The sequence below is a fragment of the Tursiops truncatus genome, chromosome 6 (assembly GCF_011762595.2).
Source record: "Tursiops truncatus isolate mTurTru1 chromosome 6, mTurTru1.mat.Y, whole genome shotgun sequence".
Classification (NCBI taxonomy): Eukaryota; Metazoa; Chordata; class Mammalia; order Artiodactyla; family Delphinidae; genus Tursiops; species Tursiops truncatus.
The window spans coordinates 45,809,476-45,834,113 of record NC_047039.1 but is presented as its reverse complement, the minus strand read 5'-3'; the positions used below and the strand labels follow the sequence as shown (position 1 = coordinate 45,834,113).

General features: G+C 41.7%; 2 protein-coding genes and 1 long non-coding RNA gene across 3 annotated transcripts; 1 reads left to right on the top strand and 2 right to left on the bottom strand.

The window, feature by feature from the left end:
- LOC117312614 (uncharacterized) lies at window positions 1–24,614 on the top strand. Its single transcript, XR_012332487.1, has 4 exons — window positions 1–170; window positions 1,566–2,222; window positions 23,084–23,182; window positions 23,809–24,614. It is a non-coding gene; the product is annotated as an uncharacterized lncRNA (long non-coding RNA).
- LOC109549916 (interferon omega-1-like) lies at window positions 10,257–11,021 on the bottom strand. Its single transcript, XM_033858038.1, has one exon. It carries the CDS (start codon window positions 11,019–11,021, stop codon window positions 10,434–10,436), a length of 588 nt encoding a protein of 195 aa, XP_033713929.1. The 3' UTR covers window positions 10,257–10,433.
- LOC109549914 (interferon alpha-1) lies at window positions 20,873–21,776 on the bottom strand. The gene has a single exon (XM_033858044.1). The coding sequence runs from the start codon at window positions 21,608–21,610 to the stop codon at window positions 21,065–21,067; it is 546 nt and encodes a 181-aa protein (XP_033713935.1). The 5' UTR covers window positions 21,611–21,776; the 3' UTR covers window positions 20,873–21,064.
- Window positions 24,615–24,638: the final 24 nt, after the last annotated feature.

Here is a 24,638-nt window from a genome sequence, read left to right as displayed (position 1 = left end):
TGCCTCGGTGCATCTCATCTGTGTTCTTCCATGTCCTGAGGACCTGCCGCTGTTCCAGTGAACGCTTTAAACATCTCTGTTCTCCTTCCAAGTTCTCAAGCTGCTGCTGCCTTTCAACTCGATGTTTCCTGCGCTTTGGGCTTTTTGAGCAAATAAGAGTCCTGAACCAGGTGAGTTCCTCCTAGTGCAGTCAGCACGTGGAAGTGTGCAAATAGAGGCACAGGTGAGCTCCTGGATTCTCCACCACTGTTCAGTGTTGGGCAGGGTGCCATCTATTTACTGTGTTTCTCTGGGAGTCTGGACAGTCTGGACCTGCAGTGCTTGGCAGGCGGAGAGCGTGGAGTCATATGAGAGTTTCTGACAAACCTAGAACTTTCACTCAGCTTCTGCTTTCCATTGGTGGCTTTGTAGTCTTCAGGGGAAATTGACAGCCAGAAACCCTAATGGAGAAGGAAACAGCTGTATGAATGGGCAGTAGAGCTGAATGCAGAGTGAATGGGGAGAGTACACTGGATTTCTACACTGGGAGAAAGTAAATGATTATGGTATTTGAAAAATGAAAAAATGGGATCCAGGAAAGCAGAGATGAAGGAGAGTTATGCCATGTATCAGAATCAGCAGATAGATAAATAGAATTTTATATATATCGTATACCTTATACTATATATTCATACGTATGTAGCATAGATATGTATTATTATATTATTATGCATAAAATTACATACAATTGATGAAACAGTTTTTCCCAGTTCTGTTTTTTAGGCTGTCAGTGTTCTGCAGTCAGTGACAGAGAGAGGGAGAGGAGAATTCATTATTCCCATTTAGATCTGTATGAAAAAATAAGAAGATAGGCACTACCTGTTAGCTTTCACTCAGTGGATGATATTCTGCTAAAGGCTCTTTAATGTTCCAGTTTGTCTAATACCACAACAACTCTAGGAATATTTTCATTTACTTTATATTTGAGGAAACTGAGGCTCAGGGAAGTTACGTGATTCTCCAGGATCACACACATGTCCTGGCAGAATCTACATTCAATGCAGAATCCTATCTCACATATAAATAATTATTTAAATTTCATCCTGTTTAATTCTCAAACCCTTGGTTTCCTTCTTCAGTGTTTCCTGAAGATCGTTGTTCCCTCGCTGACTCCTAACTGCACTCGCTACTCCATCTCTGTGTCCTTGGCAGCCTCTCCTCCTCTTTCTCAGTCTTAAAAGTTGAAGGTCCTCATAAGCTTTAGGTCCTCTTCTCATTCTACATCCTACTCATAAGTAATGACATCCTTACCATATCTTGATTTTCAAATATGCAACAAACACAAATTAATATCTCCATGATGTACGTTGTTGTAGATTCCAGATCTGCATATGCATCCACCAATGGGAAATCTGTCTTTAGATGTTTGTAGAGCACTTTATAGAATACATCTGCCTTCTTGAAAAGCCTCATTCCAGATGCTAGTGAGAGAATCCCGTTTCCTTTATCTCTCATTGTAACAGGAAACTTAATTGAAATAATTTTAGCATGATTACTGTTTTTATATCTCTTTCTTTTCCAAACAGAACTCTTTGGCATTTGCTTTTTTCACCTCTTTATTCGTGGAACTATTATATATCTGATATAGAAATATGAAGTTGTAAAATATAACCTACTGAAACAAGTGAATGATGAGTAGAATTCATCATACAGGACTTCCCTGGTGGCGCAGTGGTTAAGAATCTGCCTGCCAATACAGGGGACACGGGTTTGATCCCTGGTCCAGGAAGATCCCACATGCCATGGAGCAACTAAGCCCGTGTGCCACAGCTACTGAACCTGAGTTCTAGAGCCCACAAGGCACAAATACTGAGCCTGCGAGCCACAACTACTGAAGCCTGTGCACCCTAGAACCCGCGCACCGGAACTGCGGAGCCCACTCGCTGCAACTGCTGAAGCCTGCGTGCCGAGAGCCTGTGCTCCGCAACAAGAGAAGCCACTGCAATGAGAAGCCTGCGCACCACAACGAAGGGTAGCCCCCGCTCGCCGTAACTAGAGAAAGCCTGTGCATACCAATGAAGACCCAACACAGCAAAAAAAAAAAAAAAAAAATTCATCATCCATTTTTCACTATGCTTTGAGAATTTAAGCTATTTCTTTTTGTAAGAATAAACCAATGCAGGCTGTCATCTGGGGAAGATTTTCATAAATTAAACAAGAAAATAATTTGAAAAAAGATAAAGGTAAGCATATTTTATTATATTTGAATACATTATAAAGTTGAACGTGATATTATACAAGCAAAACTATTTTAAGTACCATACATAGTTTGACTGAGATAAAGTAGAAGAATAAAATAGGTGAATACATTAGAGCCTTTCGCACTTTAATCACTGTTATTTTGAACTCCTGGTCTGATAATTCCTAAATTTCTACTGTATCTGAGACTGTTTCTGATATTTGCCCTATCACTTCAAACTGTGTTTTTCACCTTTTAGTATGGTAAGTTTCTTTAAAAGTTGAACGTGATGTACAGGATAAAAGGAACTGAGGTAAATTGACCATTAGATGAGTATTTACATTTATCTTGCTAAGAGGTTGGCTGTGTTTACTTCTAGTCCTGGACTCTGTTTCTACCGTCTTTATTTTCCATATCGGCCAAGCTGGCTTATCCTTCAGGATTGGTCTTCTTTTTTTTTTTTAATTAATTTATTTATTTCTTTATGTTTGGTTGCCTTGGGTCTTCGTTGCTGTGCATGGGCTTTCTTTAGTTGCGGCGAGCGGGGGCTACTCTTCTTTGCGGTGCGCGGGCTTCTCATTGCGGTGGCTTCTCTTGTTGCGGAGAACAGGCTCTAGGTGCACAGGCTTCAGTAATTGTGGCATGCAGGCTCTAGAGCACAGGCTCAGTAGTTGTGGCATACGGGCTTAGTTGCTCCGCAGCATGTGGCATCTTCCTGGACCAGGGCTTGAACCGTGTGCCCTGCATTGGCAGGCAGATTCTTAACCACTGCATCAGCAGGGCAGCCCAGGATTGGTTTTCTTGAACATAGATTTATTAGACCTGTTTGGCAAATAACCACTATAGGAGACAGGTCTGCATCTTGTTCACCATTGTATCATTAGCACAGAGTTCATAACAGTTACTCCAAATAATTATTAACAGAGTATTGGATTTTCCATCAGACCTCCCATTAGAAGCTTCTGTTGACCTCACATCAGAACCTTATATTGAAGTAATTAGTAACCATCATTAGATGACTCAGTAGATTTCTACTGAGCCTCTTGGTTCATCATTCTCCATCTCACAATGAAGATGTAGGGTGGTGAAAATTTAGGGCCTAGGATGCTAGATAAAGTTAGCCTTCTTTGCTTTCCTGGTGTCAGAGTCTTTGTAATGTTATACATTCTTTTTCAGTTCATATTTTTCTTCAACCTTGGGTCTCATTTAGATGAATACATCCTATTGGATTGATACTCTTTCATGTTCCAGGAGTGTGTTTAATTTCCAGTGTAATAAAAGAATTGAAGTTGTGACATTCTATGTTGCCCATAAATGGCCTATTTAAGAATCTCATTTGCAGGCAGGTACTCAGAGCAGATGGATACAGGCTCCCACAGCCAGACACCTGCATCACCAGGCTCACCGGGGCCTGCCACCCTCCTCACTGAGGACACCCAGGATGATGTTCTCCAGCCCTGTCTGCACCCTTAGCTGTCACCTGGCCCAGAACCACAGGCTGCCAAAGCAGGAGACCCTCACAGTCCTGCCCCTAACAGGGAGAATCTTCTTTGTTTTCCTGCCTGAAGGACAAGGAGGTTTTCAGGTTCCATCAGCACCAGCTGGCTGACAGCCAGTTCCCAAACGCTCAGGCCGCCTCATTCTCCATGAGACGATACAGCACTTCTCCATCGTCTTCAGCACAAAGAGCTGAAATTCCTCAGTGGGCTTGATCAACAGTGGGCAGATCTGGAGACTAGTTTGGTGCAGGAGATGGAGAGGAAAAGACCCTGCTGGGCAATGAGGACTCCAGCCTGACTTTGAAGAACTTCCAAAGGACCAGGCTCGATCTGAAAAGAAAGTCCACAGCTGCTGTGCCCAGGACAATATGAGAGTGGAAGTTAAGGCGTGAAAATCAGAGTGTGCTTTCCCTGTATGTTCAACCTCAGAGAATCCAGGAGTGGGAAAAGGAGACCTGGACCCAATCTTCTACAATGGAGTCTTCTCTGCTTAGAGGTGGCCTCTAGTGCGTCCATATTCACTCAGTTCAATGACTTTTCTTCTGATTCAGTTGTAAATGCATCGAGTCTTCTCAGCACATTGTTTTTCAACAGTAAGTGGAACAATACTTTTGAATGGGGAGAAAATTTATTTTTAATTTGTAATAATTAGAATTTATTTCTCTATGATGATTGTTATATTTACCAAATTTATTCTTCACATTATGATATGGTCAGCTTTGTATCTTGTTTTCCTTTGCTTTGGGGGTGCAAAAGGTGTATTTTAAGTGTTAGGTTTAACTCATACTCTTAAAGAAAATCAGAGTGTCCTTAAACCTTTAATCTGCCTTAAATCCAACAGGAACATAAATAGTTTTATTCATTTCATTGGTTCTTAAAATATTTTGAAGTATCTCTGCTTTCAGGATTTTACTTGTGTTTTTTAATATATTGGTAGATAAAACAAAGATATTACTTTCTTAATGGAGCACTCTGTCAGAGAAGACAGGCCTTAAAGAGTAAAAAATTAGCTTGAAACCCTTTCTAGGTTATGAAGGAGAAGCACAAGGCATTATGACAGGTTATAGCAGCTGGAGCTATTCTCTTTTACTTGTTTTTTCTGGAGAAAGCATGTCTAATGGTTGCTGATTCAGTTTCAGCAGTTGCATGATCAGTAAACTGTGGAATACTATTATAGAATCATGGAATTTAAACTTCAAAAAGAAGTGTGACTATCCCTTGTATTGTAGGCACTGTGGTGGGTGCCAGGTGCAATGAAAATAGTAGACACATTGCCCGCTGTCACAGAGCTTGCAGTCTGGTGGGGATATGGGTAACTAGGTGTTCAATGAAAGGAATGCTAATGCTGTGACAGGAAAAGTACAGGTTCTTGAGAGTATGTGGGCTTGCATGGATCAGGGAAAGCATCTGCAAGAGCAGTTGGTAAGCTGGCATCCCAGGGGTCTGCAGGAGTTTGCCAGGTAATTACATGCTGGTCAAGTTTGGCCATGTGTGGAGATTATCTAGGGTAGCAGGTAAATATGAGGGTTTGGAGCTAATGACATTTGTTTGGAGATGTGACCCTGGGTAAAGACATGCATATGGAAGTCAACAGTCATAGAGAGGACGTTTGGAACTATTTGGGAGGTTGAGACTATATGCGCAGAGAGGATGAAGTGTGGGACTAGCATAGATCTTTGAGGAACACCAATTCCCTAAGATGAGAGTGTGGAGTCAACAAAGGAAGGAGAGAAGGAGGGCAGAAAAGCAGAGGACGGTGGTGACAGGGAGAGCAGATGAGCGTCAGACTTTAAAATGGCGGGTATAATAACAAGTATCTGATGCTTCGGACATGTCAGCCAAGGCTGCTTCACGTTGATCTCTAACCTCAGTAAATTGTAGCTTATTGGCAATATCTTATGACCTAGTAAGTATCTTAAGAAATTAATCTCAATTTTCAAGATATTTTTTTCCTCTCATTTGTTTTAAGCAAGGGTCTTCTAAGACCCTTAAGGCTTCATAGATAAAGCATTCAGCTTTATATATATAATCAGGGTTTTTCCTTGGAGAGTTTTATTCACTACTTCAAAATGTCATTTTATATGGATAAATTGCATAAAAATTTGTAATCTGCATCAAAACGCTTTTAATTTCAGCATGATGTAAATTTAAATTTAATATATTACTTTCTACTTAATATTGATAAATATCTTCTGTGCCAATGCACTGACTGCATTTTGTTTTGATGCCCACTAGAGATCCATGGGTATTTGCAATCTAGTGTTTGGTACATCTGTGAGAATATTGCATTTGCTAGTAGAATTTAAAAAATGTGTTTGTATGCTTTGCACAATACTTAAAAAGATGATCCTATTTTAATTCACAGAGGTAGAATTTTTGCATAACAAAATTATGAGCTCAGTAAGGCACAAATATGGCATTATATCAATATCTTTTGGGGACTTCCCTGGCGGTCCAGTGGTTAAGACTTCTCCTTCCAATGCAGGGGGCGTGAGTTCGATCTCTCATTGGGGAGCTAAAATCCCACATGCCTCAGGGCCAAAATATCAAAACATGAAAAAAAAAAACAGAAGCAATATTGTAACAAATTCAAGAAAGACTTTAAAAATGGTCCACATCAAAAAAAAATCTTAAAAAAATATGTATCTTTTGAGTGGACATGAAATAATGGCTTTTACTCCTTTGTGCATACCTGTCACAATAACAACTATCATTGCTATGTTTAATATGTCCCTGGTGCTTAAAATAATCTGCTCACTTAAGATAAGTTTATGACTTGTTATATTCTCATGATATAGAGCATATAACATGCGATGGTATGTTGAATGGAATATAGTAGTCTCATTATCCCTATTCTAAAGCTGAGAAAACTGTACTGTAGGAAAAAGAAAACAATTGCCCTAAATCATGCATGAAGCCGAAGGAAGATAAGGGGATGCCGAGCTAACAAATTTACTGGTCACCTGAGAAGACAAGAGTAACCCACAAGAGAAGATGCAGCAAGACTGTCATTTTCAAACACTTTTACTGACACAACTATGTTCAGCTTATTACACTTATCGCTTTTATTAACAACTCTGAGGACCAATGATGTCCCTAACAGTGTGCAGGTTACTGGGTGAGAATAAGAAGTGTAGCTGGAGAGTGAGCTGAGTGCTACGGTACCTGATGTAGATGGAGATCTCTTTCCTAAGCCTGATAAGACTATGCAGTTCCACTCCCAGGTTTGCTACGACCCTATACTGCTCTGCCTCCCCTTTGGCCTCCTCTTGTCCCTGCTTGCTCAACCACAAACTATGGCCAGGAGTTCTGCATCCCTGCTGCTGCAGAGCCTGTCCCATGAGAAAGGAAAGGAGAAAAGTCCTCAGCTGTACACTTTCATTAAGGCTAAATTGAGAACTGGGGAGCTGAGCTGCTTTGCCCAGCCTTCATCAGGACGCAAGAAGGCCTTGGAGTTAGATGAAAGTTATTCTCCATCAAAATATTTGGGGTCCTCTGGTTTGTTCCATTTCCTTCTGAACTTGAGACCTCAGGAATGCCAAATTCCAGTGCTGTTTTGGGGAATATGTGAAGTTTCTTGTCTCTTTTCCTAGGGCTGATTGGGACATTGGGAATCTATGTGCCTGTGTAACCCGAAACATTCCAACCCATGGCTGTTTACAGATCAGTATCATGATGGAGAAGGGGAAGGACTGGGAAGTCCAGTTCCTGAGACTCGTTCTTTAATGGATTTTCTCAATTTGTAAAGCCCCTCAGCATTTGTCAAATTCCTATGCTTTTGTATTTGCTTTGTGAAGGGCTGTATTCATCATGACACAAATGAAGGTGGCTGAGATGGTAGAGGGTGTGCAAGGCCACTGTCAGACTCTCTCCCTAACCTTCCTCTGCCTCAAACACTCAAAGTCAGCTCTCAGTCAGAACTGGAGAACCTCTTCTTTTCCCTAGACCCAGTTCCTGGGCTACTGCATCCTTCCCCCAAATGCAGCAGAGACAAAAGAAAACATTCTCTTTTAGAAGAAACGATTTACTTGTGAAGAATGAACTTTGCTGTTTTTGAGAGAGACCATTTTGTTTTCAGAAGATGCCTTACCCCAAGGCTTCCTTCCATAATCTGTTCCCAGTGGGACTCCCTCGTGTCAACTTCTTGCTGGACTAGGACCCTGGAATTCCACAGGGCCAGCTAGCAAGAGGGATGCCTGAGATGACAGAAGATATGAATCACCTTTCTGAAGAGAGGGTGGGGCTGGTGTCACATGAGTGCCTTTCAGGTGAGCTCTGCAAACCAAAAATAGGAGCCTGGGTGTGTCTAGCGAGAGTGGAAGCAAAGAGAGAGTGGAACATACTGAGCAGACTGTTCTACTGGGAAGAGATTCTTTCAAGATTAATGCCCAGGAACTAGAATTATTCGAGGTCAGAGGTTCAATGACACTAATAGTAAGGTCCATGTGTGTAGAGCGGTGTCATTTCAAAGCTCTTTCACACACATTGCCCCAGGCAATCATCACAACAATCCTGGGACTCTCCCAGACACAGACTATGAAACTTAGGGAGGTTAAGTTGTCTGAGTCATTATCCAAAATTTTGCCCCCAAAACAGTCATTGTTCCACCACGTCTCACACTGTCACTTGATGAGTAAGCGCCATGGCCCAGCTTTCACATGGACGAACAGAGCCTGGGTTAGAAGTGTCCCAGGTCCTGACTTCTTTGCTTTCTAGCTCTGAGTCTCTCCTCTGGGGGGCCATTATTTTCTGAGAGTACAGGCTCTAGGAGGTGACATTGCCAGCAATTATAGACCTGGGACTGTATGGAGAAGAGAACTAAGATCAAACCCGGGAGAGCCCAGGATTGGAGAGCAGAACCTTACCTTTCATAGCTCCTGCTTTCTTCTTCCTGCTTCTGCGTTGCTGCTGAAAGCCCCCAAAATGAAAGAGTTCACAAGCTATTTTGTGCCTTTCTCATACTAAAGAAGCAACAAACGTTATCAATGAAAAATGTTTGTGACTTTTTGCATTATTTGAGGTCTCTGTTATTTCCATATTATTCATTTTTAAAGTAGATCCAAGTATTTTCTACTGATCCTTCTTTCTCAAAGAATTTTTACTAATTCCCAGAAAATCTTTCAGAAGTAGAATACACAAGTACTTCCCTGGTGGCAGAGTGGTTAAGAATCCGCCTGCCAATGCAGGGGACACGAGTTCAAGCCGTGGTCCGGGAAGATCCCACATGCCCGCGGAGCAACTAAGCCTGTGTGCCACAACTACTGAAGCCCGCGTGCCTAGAGTCCATGCTTCGTGACAAAAGAAGCCACCGCAAAGAGAAGCCTGCGCACGGCAAGGAAGAGTAGCCCCCAAATGCCGCAACAAAGACCCAATGCAGCCAAAACTAAAATGTAAATAAATAAATAAATTAAATTGTTTTGAAAAAAAAGAAGTATAATACACAGAAATTGCAAGTATATTCAACATGCAGCACAGGGAAATTTCACACACTGAATACACTGTGAAACTAGCACCCAAGTTAAACGTAATAGATTTTGCCCAGGACCTAGCATGTTTCTTATGTTGCTTTCCAGTTGCTACCTCAGAGCAGCTCTCCTTCTCCTCCCGATAGTAGCCACTCTGTGACTCTAACAGTCCTGATTATTTCTGACAGACACACTTTTATGCCTCTTGTGTATATTTACTCATTGAATCCTGAGAATAATCCTATGAAAAACTACTACTATTGTCCCCATATTAAAGATGAGGAAACTAGGGAGCTTAGTGATTGTGTTATTTGTCAAGGTCACACTGCTATTAATAGCAGAGCTGGGATCCAGTGCCATGAAGCCTGGCTCCTTCTCATAGAGGTTTTGAAAATCCTAGAACTCTCCTTTCACTTGTGCGCTCTTCCTGTGGCTTTCACTCTAACAGAAACCTTGAAGCTGGAAACCTGCACAGAACCAGAGCAGCTGTGTAGCTGGTCAGTGAGGTGGAGGGACTGAAGTTATGTGTAAGGGATGAATGGTTCAGTAAAGCAGGACCGGGGAGAAGGTGAGAGGAAGGTGCCAGGATTGGCCAGTCAACACCATATGTCACCAGCTTCCCTCGAGGAGATGACTCCTTCCCACAGGTATTTGCACCGACCACTCTTTCCTGGTGGTATAAATCAGTTACACCTATGACATCAGGACTAACCATTCTCCATAATTTCCAGGACTTCCCTCAATTCCATGGAATTCCACCTTTTGACAAGCATTTCCTGAAATGAAAGTGGTAGGACTGTTCCAAAGGACAAAATGGACCAATACTAGTCTGAAATAAATTTACAGAGAAAAAGATAAGAATGTAGGTTTCAGAACTTAAAAAACTCAAGTTTTCCCTCATAAGAATTTAATAAATAAAACAAAATGCAAATTTAATGAAATGGAAAGGTGAATATTTTCTAAATTTTAATACAATGTAAGTATAAATATATTGATATGAAAATATAAAAATAAGATACATAAATAAATAAATAAACAAATAGAATAAATAAATAACAGGGTAGTCATTGCTTAGGGACTGATGCCCCTGAAGCTGAATAAATTTAACATATACTTGCTTATCACTACTGACAAAGTAGTAGCTGAATTAATACAATAAATTCTGTGATTAAAGTTGAAATAAGAGCCTTCTGAAATGACTAAAGACATGTGTGCAAGGATGATAGGGCATCTTAGTCAATGAGAATCATTTCAAGGTGACCCCAGGTCTCCATGCATAATTCTTATCCTTTCTTGCAAGTTGGTTGATGAAGACAAGGATCTCACGATTTCCACTCTGACAATTTCCCAGGCACAGTCACTGTATTTCTTCTCTTTCAGGTAGAGGTGGATTCCCTGGAAGTACCTCTTCACGGCCAGTGTAGGGCCCGTCACTCCCAGGGCAGTTTCTTCATCTCCCATCGCCTGCACCAAGCAGGCGTCCAGGTCCTCCAGCTGCTGATGGAGTCCAGTGCGGAGTTTGTCCAGGAGGGAGGTGTCCCAGGCGGCAGAGGAGCGCTCTGTGTGGAAGAGGCGGAAGACCTGCTGGAGCATCTCGTGGAGGACAGAGGTGGCCTGGGCCTTCGGGAGCTGGCTGCCATCCACCATGTCCTGGGGGAAACCGAAGTCTTTTCTGTCCTTCAGACAGAAGCGAGGGGAGATTCTCCGCATCTGGCCCAGAAGCATGAAGTTCTTCCTGCTAATCCGCACGTGGTTGTGAGACAGGTCGCAGCCCAGAGATTCACCAGGGCCATAGCTGAACACCACCAGGGCGGTCAGTAGAGAGAGCACGAAGGCCATGGGGCAAATGAGGCTGCTGCTGGCCTGGCTGAGACGGGCGTCCAGGGGAACCTTGGCGGTAAGTTCTGTGATGACATTCTTTCTAAGCAAGGCCATTAAATAGGGAACACAGTAATTTTCATTTTCTAAACATTTCTATACACTTTTACTTCCTTTTTTTGATTTTCACTTATATCTTCTCAGTATGGTCTATGAAGATGTCATCATTCTAAACTATTAATTTTGCAAGAAGTTTAATTTTCCCAGTAATTTCAGATGTGCCCATCCAAATGGATATTTATTAATGAAATGAGAAAGGTTTTCGTCTTAAAATCAGAAGTGATGTAGGTTTGTAAATATGCACATTCTATATCTCTTTCATGCATAAATGTTGGTCTTCTCTGTTCCAGGAAGAAATTTTTAGCCCTGATCTTAGGTTCCATTTTTACCTCTTAGTTTACCTAGGAAGGCAGGCTCTCTCAGCCGTATGCTTTCTGTATTTGCTTAGGGATTTACCAGATCACTCTGGCAAAGCTCTTTGAAACAAAAGATGGGTTTTATTTAGTGTTTGATTTAGAGAAGAGGCTGATTATTATGAGTCCATGAGCTTCTCCCATGTTTCCTTTCCTTCTAGAACATGTTCCTCACATCCATGTGGTCATGCTTCAGGGGACCACGAGGTGAGGACTATTATAGATATTGTCCTTTCTTTCCACCATTTTCTTACTGGAGACCTATAGTCCTCCAATGGCTGGGCCAGTACCCCTACTGGGAATCCTGGTTCTTTTCAGGAGAATATGGGTGTGGAGATCCTAATTCCAAGACAATTGTATTTCCCCAGCAGCACCTCAGTCACAAGGGAGAGATCACATCTAGTTACACCCTCTCCTCTAGAGTGGCAGAGTCCCCTTCCTAACCTGGACTCCCACCCTGAGGGCAGGCTCACCACATCCCGAGGACTTTACAATCTCCTATCTGTGGAGGGGCTTGTTTATTTGTTGGGAAAATAATTCATCTTCCAGGACCCTCACGCTTGCCCCCGGAGTGTTTGTGTGAAGGACCCTAGTCCTCAGTGGTGACCTCCTCCCCTCCTGACCCATGTCCTCAGGTATCAGAAGTGTCAGCAGCCCTCAGATGCTGAGAGCAAAAGTGTGTTTTCTCTAAGGTGGTGGAGGAGTTACCCAATTCTAATCATTTTACCCTGAGTAGACACATAATTTTTATTTTGCCAAATACAAATTTTATTATTCAACTCTTTTACTAAAACTAGTCAACACTTGTTATGCTCAAAGTTTCTGAGCTGGGGGCAGAGAATTCAGCGATGGTGTTGTCTCTCGATAAAGCTTGTGTCACAGAAACCAGTGAGGTTCAGTTGTTCATTCAGTCAGTTGATGCCAGTGGGCTTCTCCCTTCCTCTGTCTCTGTCTCCCTCTGAGAATGCAGGGCAGCGAGGCCCAGGATTAGGTCAGAGAGAAATCGCCTTCTTTCCTTTACTTGTGTGTAATTTTTCATTTAAAGTTTTTGTCACTTATATTCACTTAGTGACTTATTGGACAAGATTTGCCTCGCTGCTCCTGCATTAGTTCTAATTCATGATGAGGTAAGAACAATAAAGGGAGGTAAAGAAAGGCAAAGGGGCTCCAGTCTCTATCATTTTCAAACTTTAGATTTTTTGTTTATCACTGCAACTGTCCTAGAAAGTAAAAGTCGACAGCTGTCTTGTGGGCATAAAGAAAACAAATGTGAGTCTGAATGTCATGAATGTGAAAGAAGGGAAGTGATTTCCCCCGACACATGCCGGATTCTAATATAGCTAACTTGAGTGCAGCACAGTTGGAGAGGAGGCTACGTCAGAGGAGAAGGATGAGGCCAATGTGAAAAACAGAAAGACAGGAACATGGTTGCTTCTGCCAGAAGCTCAGAAAAGACCAAGTCCTGGGTCAGTTGACGGCCTGCAGCTTCGCAAGACCAGCTCCCTCATTTTTCTTTCATTTAATCCATGAATGATCAGTTTTGAGGAGAGAAGGAAGAAGTCACACCCACCAGCTCACAAGTGACTGGCAACCAGAACCCCAGTTGCTAGAACACTAACCCTGTCTGGGAGGATCAGCAAGATCCGTCTTGCTGAGCATCCGTCTAGGTGATAAATGCATTCAGGCAATGAGAAGGGTACTTTAAGAAAACTAGAATTAAAGGAAGGGAATTAGATGATTCCAAAAGATCCTGATCTTATCTGGTTAATAGGAATCGTGATATTAAAAAGTAAGAACTGAATTTTATTGCTTGCTACTAATGGACTAGCCACTTTCTAAGTTCTTTAAAATTTAGGGACTTCCCTGGCAGTCCAGTAGTTAAGACACCGAGCTTCCACTTCTGGGGGCACAGGTTCGATCCCTGGTCGGGGAACTAAGATCTCGCATGTCCCATGGCACAGCCAGAAAATAGAAAAAGAAATTAACTCAACACTCTCAATAACCCTATTGGATCCAACTCACTTATACAACTGGAGAGAAATATAAATCTGGACGAATGAACTGTTCCAAATGTACCAAAGGTTCAAGGGCAAACCTTAGGGTGCTTACAATGATTTGTCTGAAAGCACCCATTAAAGAAAGTGAAGACTGCACATGAACATGATATTTAGGAACCAACAAAATAAGCAGACAGAGGATACTGAGATGACAAAGGACCCTTATTCCACTTAAGATGCCAAAGGGTTACTGTCTATGGTTTTGTAGGGCTACATGAGGTGTGGTCTGCGTCAACTGAACTGACTTTAAGCTCTAATCAAAATAGACAAAATCACTATTAAGTAGTTAGAAGGGAATAGATTTTTCTGCCTACTGAAAAAAAAAAAAAAAGTAAGTTTCCTAGTGGCCTAGTGGTTACGATCCGGCACTCTCACTGCCGTGGCCGTGATTCAATCCCCGGTGAGGGAACTGAGATCACTCAAGCTACGCAATGCCAAGTGTAAGATTTCGTGAGTGATTTCTTCAATGAAATATGGTAAAATAACTTTATTAACCCTAGAAGAGCTGACCCCTGGAATCTATGTATTTTTAACGCTTGCATTTTCTTGTCAGTTTAAGAGAAAAAAAAAAAGCACCTAACAATTTCTAGCCATGTGAGCTCTGACGTTTCTCCTTCAGGATGACAACTAAAAAGTCACTCACCATCTGGTTCTACAAGAATAAAGTCATTAGCCACAGCAGTCCCTTACCCCAACACGCCCTGACAGGAGTTCAGGGTAGAGATCAGGAATGGGGCACTCTCTGCTCTGGGAAAACTGACAGAATAGGCCTGCAGGTAGTTAGATAATTTCCTGAGAAATTCTATGAATTCAATTTTTTGCAACTTCTCATACTTAGAAAAGCACTAAAATCATTAATAGTGACAAATGCTCCTCATGACTAGCAGCAACCTTCTCCCAAGATGTGTCCTTGATTGCACGTATCCTCTTCACCACAATCACATATATACTGACATCCCCATTCTGTCCTTGGAGCCGTTCGTCAGAGCTGACTGAGAGGCTGTCCTCCAGGCTATAGTCCTCAGTAAGTCCTCCCAAAAAACTGAACTCCCAGCTCTTATGTTGTCGTTTGTTTCCAGTCAACAAGGACCTCACTGATTTCCCAGGAGACCTCCTCAGGTCAGCCTGCTGTTCTCAATCTCAATGAAGACACCTCCATTTCTCACCTACAGTCCAGGCTGGACATCCATTTGTTTACTGGTAGAGTCCAAATAAGAATCTCTACTCTTTATTGTTGCAACTGTTGGTTAAGATGTGGGTACCGAAGAGGCCTTATGTATGACCAAGACGGAAGAGCATACGCGCTTCTTAGACAGAAGCAGTGAAGGTTTTTAATGGGCTCCTTAGCAGGGAGAGTCTGGCTTGAACTCCAGAGTCACCCTCATGGCCTTGTATAGTTGTCTTTATTTAAATTTCTAGCCTCAGCCCATTAAAACATCATAATACTGAAGAATTGAAATAAAAATATTATTTAAAAAATCATTTGTTAATAAAATGATATTTTTAGCAGTAATATAGGAATGGTTTCTGCTTGTTTTAGGACCCTAATCCTTAGGAAGGTTTCCAAACCTCTAAATGTACTTTAAATGTCCTTCTGACTTTAAAACTACCTACTCAGTGCTGTATGCACCAACTGGAAAGAATAGAAAGATGATTGATCCATCAGTGTCCTCTTTCCAAAGTGCCTAAATTAAATAAATGAATTTCCACTTAGCTCTTTGTTGCTTTTAGAAATTGTGACCTTCCAGTGTGCATGTTACTGATACCTGCCCTGCTGGAAAGGCTCTACCCCAGTTGTTGCTAAATATATTAAAATCCCTGCCTGTGTCCCTTCTATTCAAGCATGTTTTATTTTGTTTGTCTTTCAAAGGGGCAAAGACATCATGATGGAATGTAAGAAATTCCTTGGATTGCATTGTCCCCAGGAATATCCTTCCCTGCTCTGTGATTACTTGCTGGGTCCTAAGGACAAAACAAGTTTGCAGCTGGCACTGAGGTAACCCTCGTCCCTTCCAAGACTCCGCAGGCTGCTGTGGTATCAGTGCTGGGGACACTGCTAGTGGCCACATCCTTATGGGAGAACTCTGTGCTATCGCATGCACCTCATTCTTTTCTTCTCTGAAAAGGAATGTTCTGGAGAACACATGCCTCGGTGCAGCTCATCTGTGTTCTTCCATGTCCTGAGGACCTGCCGCTGTTCCAGTGAACGCTTTAAACATCTCCTGTTCTCCTTCCAAGTTCTCAAGCTGCTGCTGCCTTTCAACTCCATGTTTCCTGCGCTTTGGGCTTTTTGAGCAAATAAGAGTCCTGAACCAGGTGAGTTCCTCCTAGTGCAGTCAGCACGTGGAAGTGTGCAAATAGAGGCACAGGTGAGCTCCTGGATTCTCCACCACTGTTCAGTGTTGGGCAGGGTGCCATCTATTTACTGTGTTTCTCTGGGAGTCTGGACAGTCTGGACCTGCAGTGCTTGGCAGGCGGAGAGCGTGGAGTCATATGAGAGTTTCTGACAAACCTAGAACTTTCACTCAGCTTCTGCTTTCCATTGGTGGCTTTCTAGTCTTTAGGGGAAATTGACAGCCAGAAACCCTAATGGAGAAGGAAACAGCGGTATGAATGGGCAGTAGAGCTGAATGCAGAGTGAATGGGGAAAGTACACTATGGATTTCTACACTGGGTGGAACTGAATGATTGTGATATTTTAGTGAAAGAATGAGATCCAGGAAAACAGAGGGGAAGGGGAATTGTGCCATTCATCAGAATCAGCAGATAGATATATGGTATATTTTATACTATGTATTCATATATATGTACCATATATGTATATTATTGTATGTAAAATTACATACAATTGATGACGCACTTTCTCCCAGTTCTGTTTTTTAGGCTGTCATTGTTCTGCAGTCAGTGACAGAGAGAGGGGGAGGAGAATTCATTATTCCCATTTAGACCTATATGAAAAATATAGGAAACAACACACTACCTGTTTAGCCCTCACTCTGTGGATGATACTCTGCTAAGTGCTCTTAAATGTTCTGGTTGGTCTAATATTCAATACAACTCTAGGAATATTTTCCGTACTTTATATTTGAGGAAACTGAGGCTCAGGGAAGTTAAGTGATTCCCCAGCATCACACGTGTGTCCTGGCAGAATCTAGACTCAATGCAGAAACCCATATCACATATAAATAATTATTTAACTTCCATCCTCTGTAATTCTCAAGCTCTTTGTTTGCTTCTTTGGTGCTTTCTGAAGATCATTTTTCCCTGCTTGACTCCTAAGTGCACTGGCTACTCCAGCTTTGTGCCCTCTTCAGACTCTCCTTCTCTTTCTCACTCCTAAAAGTTGAAGGTCCTCATGAGCTTTCGGTCGTCATCTCGTTCTACACTCTACTCCTAAGGAACGACATCCACATATGCTGCTTCCAATGGGAAGTCTGTCTTTAGATGTTTCTTGGCCACTTTATGGAGTCCATGTGCTTTCTCCCCTTCTTGAGATGCCTCATTCCAGATTCTGGTGAGAGAATCCCCTTTTCCCTATCTCTCATTGTAATAGGAAACTTAATTGAAATAATTTAGCATGATTACTGTTTTTATATCTTTTATCTCTTCCAAACTGAACTCTCCAGAAGAATAGGTTTGGCATTCTCTTTTTTCACCTCTGTATTCTCAGAACTATCATATATCCAATATAGAAATATGAAGTTTTAAAATATAACCTGGAACTTCCCTGCTGGTGCAGTGGTTAAGAATCCGCCTGCCATTGCAGGGGAAACGGGTTCGATCCCTGGTCCGGGAAGATCCCACATGCCGCGGAGCCACTAAGCTTGTGGGTCACAACTACTGAGCCTGTGCTCTACAGCCCGTGAGCCACAACTACTGAGCCTGCGAGCCACAACTACTGAGCCTGTGCACCACAAATACTGAGCCCACGTGCCGCAACTACTGAAACCCGCACGCCTAGAGCCCGTGCTCCACAAGAGAAGCCATCGCAATGAGAAGCCCGCGCATCACAACGAAGAGTAGCCCCTGCTAGCAACAACTAGAGAAAGCCTGCGCACAACAACAAAGACCCAGCACGGCGAAAAATAAACAAAATTTTAAAAAATCAAATAAAATATAAACCACTGAAATAAATGAATGATGAGAATGATGAGTAGAATTTATCATCCATGTTTCAGTATGCCTTGCAAATTAAAGCTACATCTTTTTGTAAGAATAAAAAAACCCAAGATGTCATCTGGGGGAGAGTTTCATAAATTAAACAAGAAAATAATTTGAAACAATATAGAGGTAAGCATATTTTATTATATTGAAAACACTATAAAGGTGAACATGATATTATATGAACAAAACTATTTTAAATACCATACATAGTATGACTGAGATAAAGTAGAAGAATAAATAGATGACTACATTAGAGCCCTTTGCACTTTAATCACTATCATTTTGACTCCTGGTCTGATCATTTCTAAATCTCTACTGTATATGAGTCTAGTTGTGATACTTGCTCTATCTCTTCAAACTGTGTTTTTCACCTTTTAGTATGGTAAGTTTCTGTTGAAAGTTGAACATGATGTATGGGGTAAAAGGAACTGAGGTAAATTGGCCTTTAGGGTGAGGATTTACAATTCTCTTGCTTAGAGGTTGACTATGTTTACTTCAAGTCCTGGGCTCTGTTTCTGCCCTCTTTATTTTCCATATCAGCGAAGCTGGCTTATCCTTTGGGATTGGTCTTCTTGAAAATAGATTTATTAGACCTGTTTGACAAGTAACCACCATAGGTGACAGGTCTATATCTTGTTCACCATTTTATCATTAGTACAGAGTTCATAATAATTACTCCAAATAATTATTAACAAAGAGTATTCTTAGATTTTCCATTAGACCTCCCATCAGAAGCTTCTACTGACCTCGCGTCAGAGCCTTATATTGAAGTAATTATTAAGCATCATTAGATGATTCAGTACATTTCTACTGAGCCTCTTGGTTCATCATTCTCCATCTCACAGTGAAGACGTAGGGTGGTGAAAATGTAGGGCATAGGATGCTAGATAAAATTAGCCTTCTCTGCTTTCCTGGTGTCAGAGTCTTTGTAATGTTATACGTTCTTTTTCATTTAGTATTTTTCTGGGCAGGGGTTGTCTTGCTACTACTGATTTACTTCCTTTTTCATCTTGAGTTGAGTATCTTAAGAGGGAAGCAAAAATGGAAACATAAAGGGCCCATACCATGATTTTCCATAATGTGCAATACATCATTGATTTGCTTCTCCATTCAACTTTCTTGGAAAGCTGTCCTCGCATTTGATGTACTGAGGTAAAAGGAAAACAAATGCAAATCTGACTATGATGAGAGTGAAAGAAGTAAAGTGACTCCCCAGGTGAAATAATGACAATGGGAGTTCTTCTCTTGTTACCCTTCCACTTGCTCCAGTATGGGTTCTGCTGATTAATTTCAGCAAATCAGCTCTCACTAAGGTCAGTTCTATCTGTTTCCCTTGTAGTGGATGGTTTCAAGCGCAGAGCAGCTTACTGACATTCAACATCATATTCATCAAAATAATGATACATTATCACTGTAAGTGATTAAATGTCAGGATTTAAAGTAAATCAAATCTTGAACATTGATACGAGTTTTCAGTACATCAAATCCATGAAATCTCTTCAGAAGCAAAAAATAGTTCAAAAAAGGAAAACAATGCAGAGAAAAAAATAATCCACATCCATTCTAGGTTCCACCCTATGTCTCTCCTCCAATTCAGACGGCAACTATCTCAAACCTATTTTCTGTATATATTGTCATTCCCTTCTATTATTCATCCTTCCACCTTCTCCACTATGGTTTCTGCTGATTAATTCTACCAAACAAGCTGTCACTAAGTGGCCAATGCCATCTCTTTCCCAATGTAGGAGAACTTTCCATCTACGTTTTCACGAATGCATTGAATCTTCTAAGCAGTTCCAGTCTTTCAGACATGGTGTTCTCACTTTTCTCTCTTGTCCTGTTAACATATGGCCATTCCCCTTGCTTTCCTTTGTAGCGTTCCCTCACTTTTAACGTTAAGGTCATAGGATTCAATTTTCAGTCCTTTTCTCATGTGATACTCTCCTCCTGTTTGATCACTTCTTCTGCTTTACACTTCATGGAATTGCTTATAAATTGCCATGTCCAGTATCCAGTGGACATTTGCACTAAAATGTCTACTAGTTAACTATAGGTAATATCTACTGCTTTAATTTCTATATCCTCGCATGACATGATCCACCTTCTGCTGGGGAAATTCCATTTTCCCACCTTCTCACTGTAGCACTAAATTTAACCGATATTAATTTCTACTACAAATTAGTACTATTTTAAAAATAATTAAATTTAATTGTGAGTTAACGGATTTTAAAAATTTATTTATTTATTTATTTGGCTGTGCCAGGTGTTAGTTGTGGCACACGGCATCTTCATTGCTGCGTGCAGGATCTTCATCGTGGCATTCGGGATTTGGTTGCAGCATTCAGGATCTTTTAGTTGTTTGCGGCATGTGGGCTCTTACTTGTGGCATGCAGGATCTAGTTCCCTGACCAGGGATGGAATCCGGGCCGCCTGTATTGGGAGACCAGAGTCTTAAACACTGTACCACCAAGGAAGTCCCTGTATTAACTGATTATTGTTTTTAGGTTACTTTCCTTTAAAAAAAAAAAATCAAAGTTACCCAAAGCAGAATTGGATTAGTTATGTTCACCTCTAGGTCCTGAGGGCAACCCACGACCTGGCTAGAAGTCTATTTTTATTTCTAACGTGAAAATCGTAATGATGGGTCAAGGAATTGTAACATACATTCTTTAATCAGGTTGCACATTCAGGCTTGGTGTTTCTTTCTCTTTTTTTTTTTTTAGTGGTACGCGGGCCTCTCACTGTTTTCGCCTCTCCCATTGCGGAGCACAGGCTCCGGACGCGCAGGCTCAGCGGCCATGGCTCACGGGCCCAGCCGCTCCGCGGCATGTGGGAACTTCCCGGACCGGGGCACGAACCTGTGTCCCCTGCATCTGCAGGCGGACTCTCAACCACTGCGCCACCAGGGAAGGCCCTTGGTGTTTCTTTTTTAAAGAAAAAAAACAAAACAGGAAGTTTTCTCTAGTAAGAATTTAATGCACAAAGAAAACTCATAAACTGAGTTAATACAAAGTATATATTTTTTCTCGTAACCACAATGTATACATGCACATATTATTATGTAAATAAAAATAATTTAAATCTTTATAAATAGTGAAATAAATATTAAAATAGATAAATAAATATTTAAGTAGATAAGTAAGTAGATAGATCAGCATGGGCATCTATGAGGGACGAGTGCCTGTAGAGTAGAACATCATGTTGCTTAATATTCCTGAAAACACTGGACAAATTAACTCAATTCAGGGCATGATGAGAGCAGAAATGAGAGTCTTTGACATGGCAGCACAGGTGGAAGTGTGGTCTTGTTAGTGAGAATCATTTCTCAGGTTGAACGAGGTGTGTGTCATTCCTTCCTCCTGAGTCTTTCTTACAAGTTCCTTGATGAAGAGAAGGATCTCATGACTTCTGCTCTGACAATCTCCCAGGCACAAGGGCTGTACTTCTTCTCTTGCAGATAGACAGTGATTCTGTGGAAGTATTTCCTCACAGCCAGGATGGAGTCCTCCTTGAGCAGGGGAGTCCCTTCCAGCCCCGCCTCCTGCATCAGACAGGCTTGCAGGTCAGTGAGCTGCTGATAAAGTGCAGTGCAGAACTTGTCCAGGAGGGTCTCATCCCAAGCGGCAGCCGAGCCCTCTGTGCTGAAGAGCTGGAAGGTCTGCTGGATCATCTCATGGACGACAGCGATGGCTTGAGCCTTCTGGAACTGGTTGCCTCCAAACGCCTCCTGGGGGAATCCAAAGTCATTTCTGTCCTTCAGGCAGGAGAAGGGGGAGATTCTCCTCATCTGTCGCAGGAGCATCAGGGCCCTCGTTTTAGCCAGGCTGTGGGTCTGAGGCAGGTCGCAGCCCAGAGAGCAGTTGGAGTTGCAGCTGAGCAGCACCAGGGCCAGGAGTAAGGACAAGGTTGGGGACATCGGGGACCCTGCAGATGCTGCCGGCCTGGCTGAGGTGGGGACTCTGTGAACCCTGCTCTCTAGGTTCTCTGAAGACCTTCCTTCAGGCCTGGGTCTTAAATGGGAGCGAATTGGTTTCCATTTTCTGAATGTTCCCTCTTACTTTCTACTTCTGTTTTTGCTTTTCATTTTGCACTCTCCAGACAGGTTAGGGCAGCGTTTCTCAAACACTGTTTTTCATCCTTGCCTCCCCTTCTCCTGCCCACAGAACCTTTCTAGATATTTTTTTTCCATATGGCTCCCCTATGAAATTTTGATACACAGATATACTGTGTACATTAGTATGTACTCCATGCATATCTCTACTTTATAAATAGAAAAAGAAAGTGAAAAGTTTTTTCTTTTTATTCAAAGCAGTGGTGAGTATGACAAAAATATTTAGGCTAAAAATTAGCTGTAAAAGCTACTGCAATTAATTTAACATTTTGGTTAAGTGTGCAGAATGACTTTTAATGTAATACATTTACTTAATAAATAGGAATGTATCAAATTACATATTCAATAAAAATTTATACAAATACTTCATAAGAATACCAATGTATAGATATATTTAAAAATCTATCAAAACTGCTAAAACCATTGAAAATTTAAATGATTTTCTTAACATTTATTTTTAAGTAATTCTTAGTTTTGATTCATACCATAAAATGATTTCTAACTTCACTAGCTGCTAGATATTCCTCTAGATATTGTCAACAACTTTTTCTCTTTAGGACTAGACATAATTATTGATCTCCTAGATAACTTTTTTAGAATTAAATAATAAACTACAACCTATTTGTGCTTAATTCCCGATGCCCACATCACACTGAGGCTCAAACATAAGCAAAATCCACAAGACAGACAAGGACAGCTCATAAGTAAGCAGAGGGCACCTCTCACATTATGACTTTGAGTTCAATCATATGATGGAGAGAAAGTCCTGTAATGAAACATCAAGCCACCATAGGCTTGTAGCACTGATCCTGCATATTGTGTATCTTCCATGCACTCAATGTCAATGCCTCTCGTCTCATACACAAGAAAACCCAAAGAGAAAAATGAATACAAAGGATAGGGTTGGATAGGGTTGAGCTTTGGAGTGCCACCCACCATTGTAGTAGCTAAGATTTGTTCGCACCCCTAACAACTACTGTTTGCACCCGTGGGAGCGATCTGCTCCCAGATGATTTAGGAATCATCATCGATTTGAATCTTTCTCTGTATTTTTGCATTGAATTTCAGATTCCCCAAAGGACTGTCAGAGGTTCCAATCCAAGCCTATTCTTTTCAAACAAAAGAAAACCATCTTTGTAATTAATTGAGAACTGGATAAATGTTGATTGGTATCATGGAAAGAATTCACTTTCAACTCTGATCATGAATTCTTTTATTTTGCAGTGGATGTTCTGTGGCCTCAGCCCCCTCTAATACCGATCTTTCAATAAATAATAGGTATGTGACTATCTGTGGCAAATCAGCTCTGTAGCAACTGGACTCTGTCGTATTCTCTGTGGTATCCTCGGCACCAGGCCCAGTGTAATCACGCAACAGGTAATTTTTTTTTTTTTTTTTTTTTTTTTTTTTTTTGCGGTACGTGGGCCTCTCACTGTTTTGGCCTCTCACATTGCGGAGCACAGGCTCCGGACGCGCAGGCTCAGCGGCCATGGCTCACGGGCCCAGCCGCTCTGCGGCATGAGGGATCTTCCCAGACCGGGGCACGAACCCGTGTCCCCTGCATCGGCAGGCGTACTCTCAACCACTGCGCCACCAGGGAAGCCCGAACAGGTACTTTTAACGAAAGCAGTTTCTCAGATGGTCTCCTCCCACTGGAAGGCAGTTACGAAGGACCAAGCTATTTTCCTTTATCACGGTCGTATTTGCTGGGATTATAATAGACAGTGGCTGGTATTCCCACTCTACTCCTACTGGTATCAGTCATGCCTACTGAGTTTGTTGCTAAAACCACTAGGATTCTCTTTCCTTTAAGGTGCCTGTGGCTCTGGGGATTCAAGTTGTAAGAGCAGCACAATTTTCAGCCGTTGCCCGGCACTCTATTAAACTCAGGAGGATGGCCTCGTCGCTAATTTGTCCTCTACTAGGTCATGACAGAAAATAACCAGCTTGATGTCACATACAGAGCCATGTATCTGAACTCAAAGTCTCCCTGATTCACACAGGTCACAGCAACCAGACAATTAACCACGTTACTCTTCGGTGGGTCTTTACGGATGTGGCAATGACTACCTATATCCTGAGATTCTTTGGAGACTCCTCACAAAGACTGATGAATGATCCTTTTCCTCCTGTGTCTTCATCCCCTTTCAAGGGACGATGGGGTCCATTTCAGTTTGATTTCCAAATTTTGACACATAATAATTAAAGCATTACTGCAGGTTTGAAGTCAAGAGTTTGGATTCTGAGTCCTCGGTCTGCTCTTTTGGCCTGGTAAATGGCTCATTCTTCTTTATTTACATGAATATATTCTCTCTTCTGGATGCCAAGACATGTAGCCTTCAATGCACTTTCTGGTCTGAATGTTTCCGTCCCCACAAAATTCATATTTGGAAGTCCTAACCCCCAAAGTGATGGTATCAGGTGGCGGGCCCTTTGGGACTTGATTAGGGTGTGAAGATGGAGGCCTCACGATGGAATTAGTGCCCTTATCAACGAGGTCAGAGATAAATGCCTCCCTCTCCTGCTGTATGATGATACAAGGAGAACTCTGCAGTGTGAGACCTGAAGCAGGCTTTCACCAGAACTGGACCGTTTCTGTATTGTAAATAAGTTCATTTGTATCCTTTTTTTTAGATTCCACATATAAATGATATCTCTCTTTCTCTGTGGGTCAGATTGTTTTTTAATGAAGTGTGTGCAAGCAAGAACATTAGTTGTTCCCCTCCACCCCACCCAGAACTTCATTAGGACAAATAGTGTAAAGATGAAAAGTGGTCTTATGCACTGAACTTGTCTCCTCGTCTATTAATCATCCAATAATTTCCCAACTTCT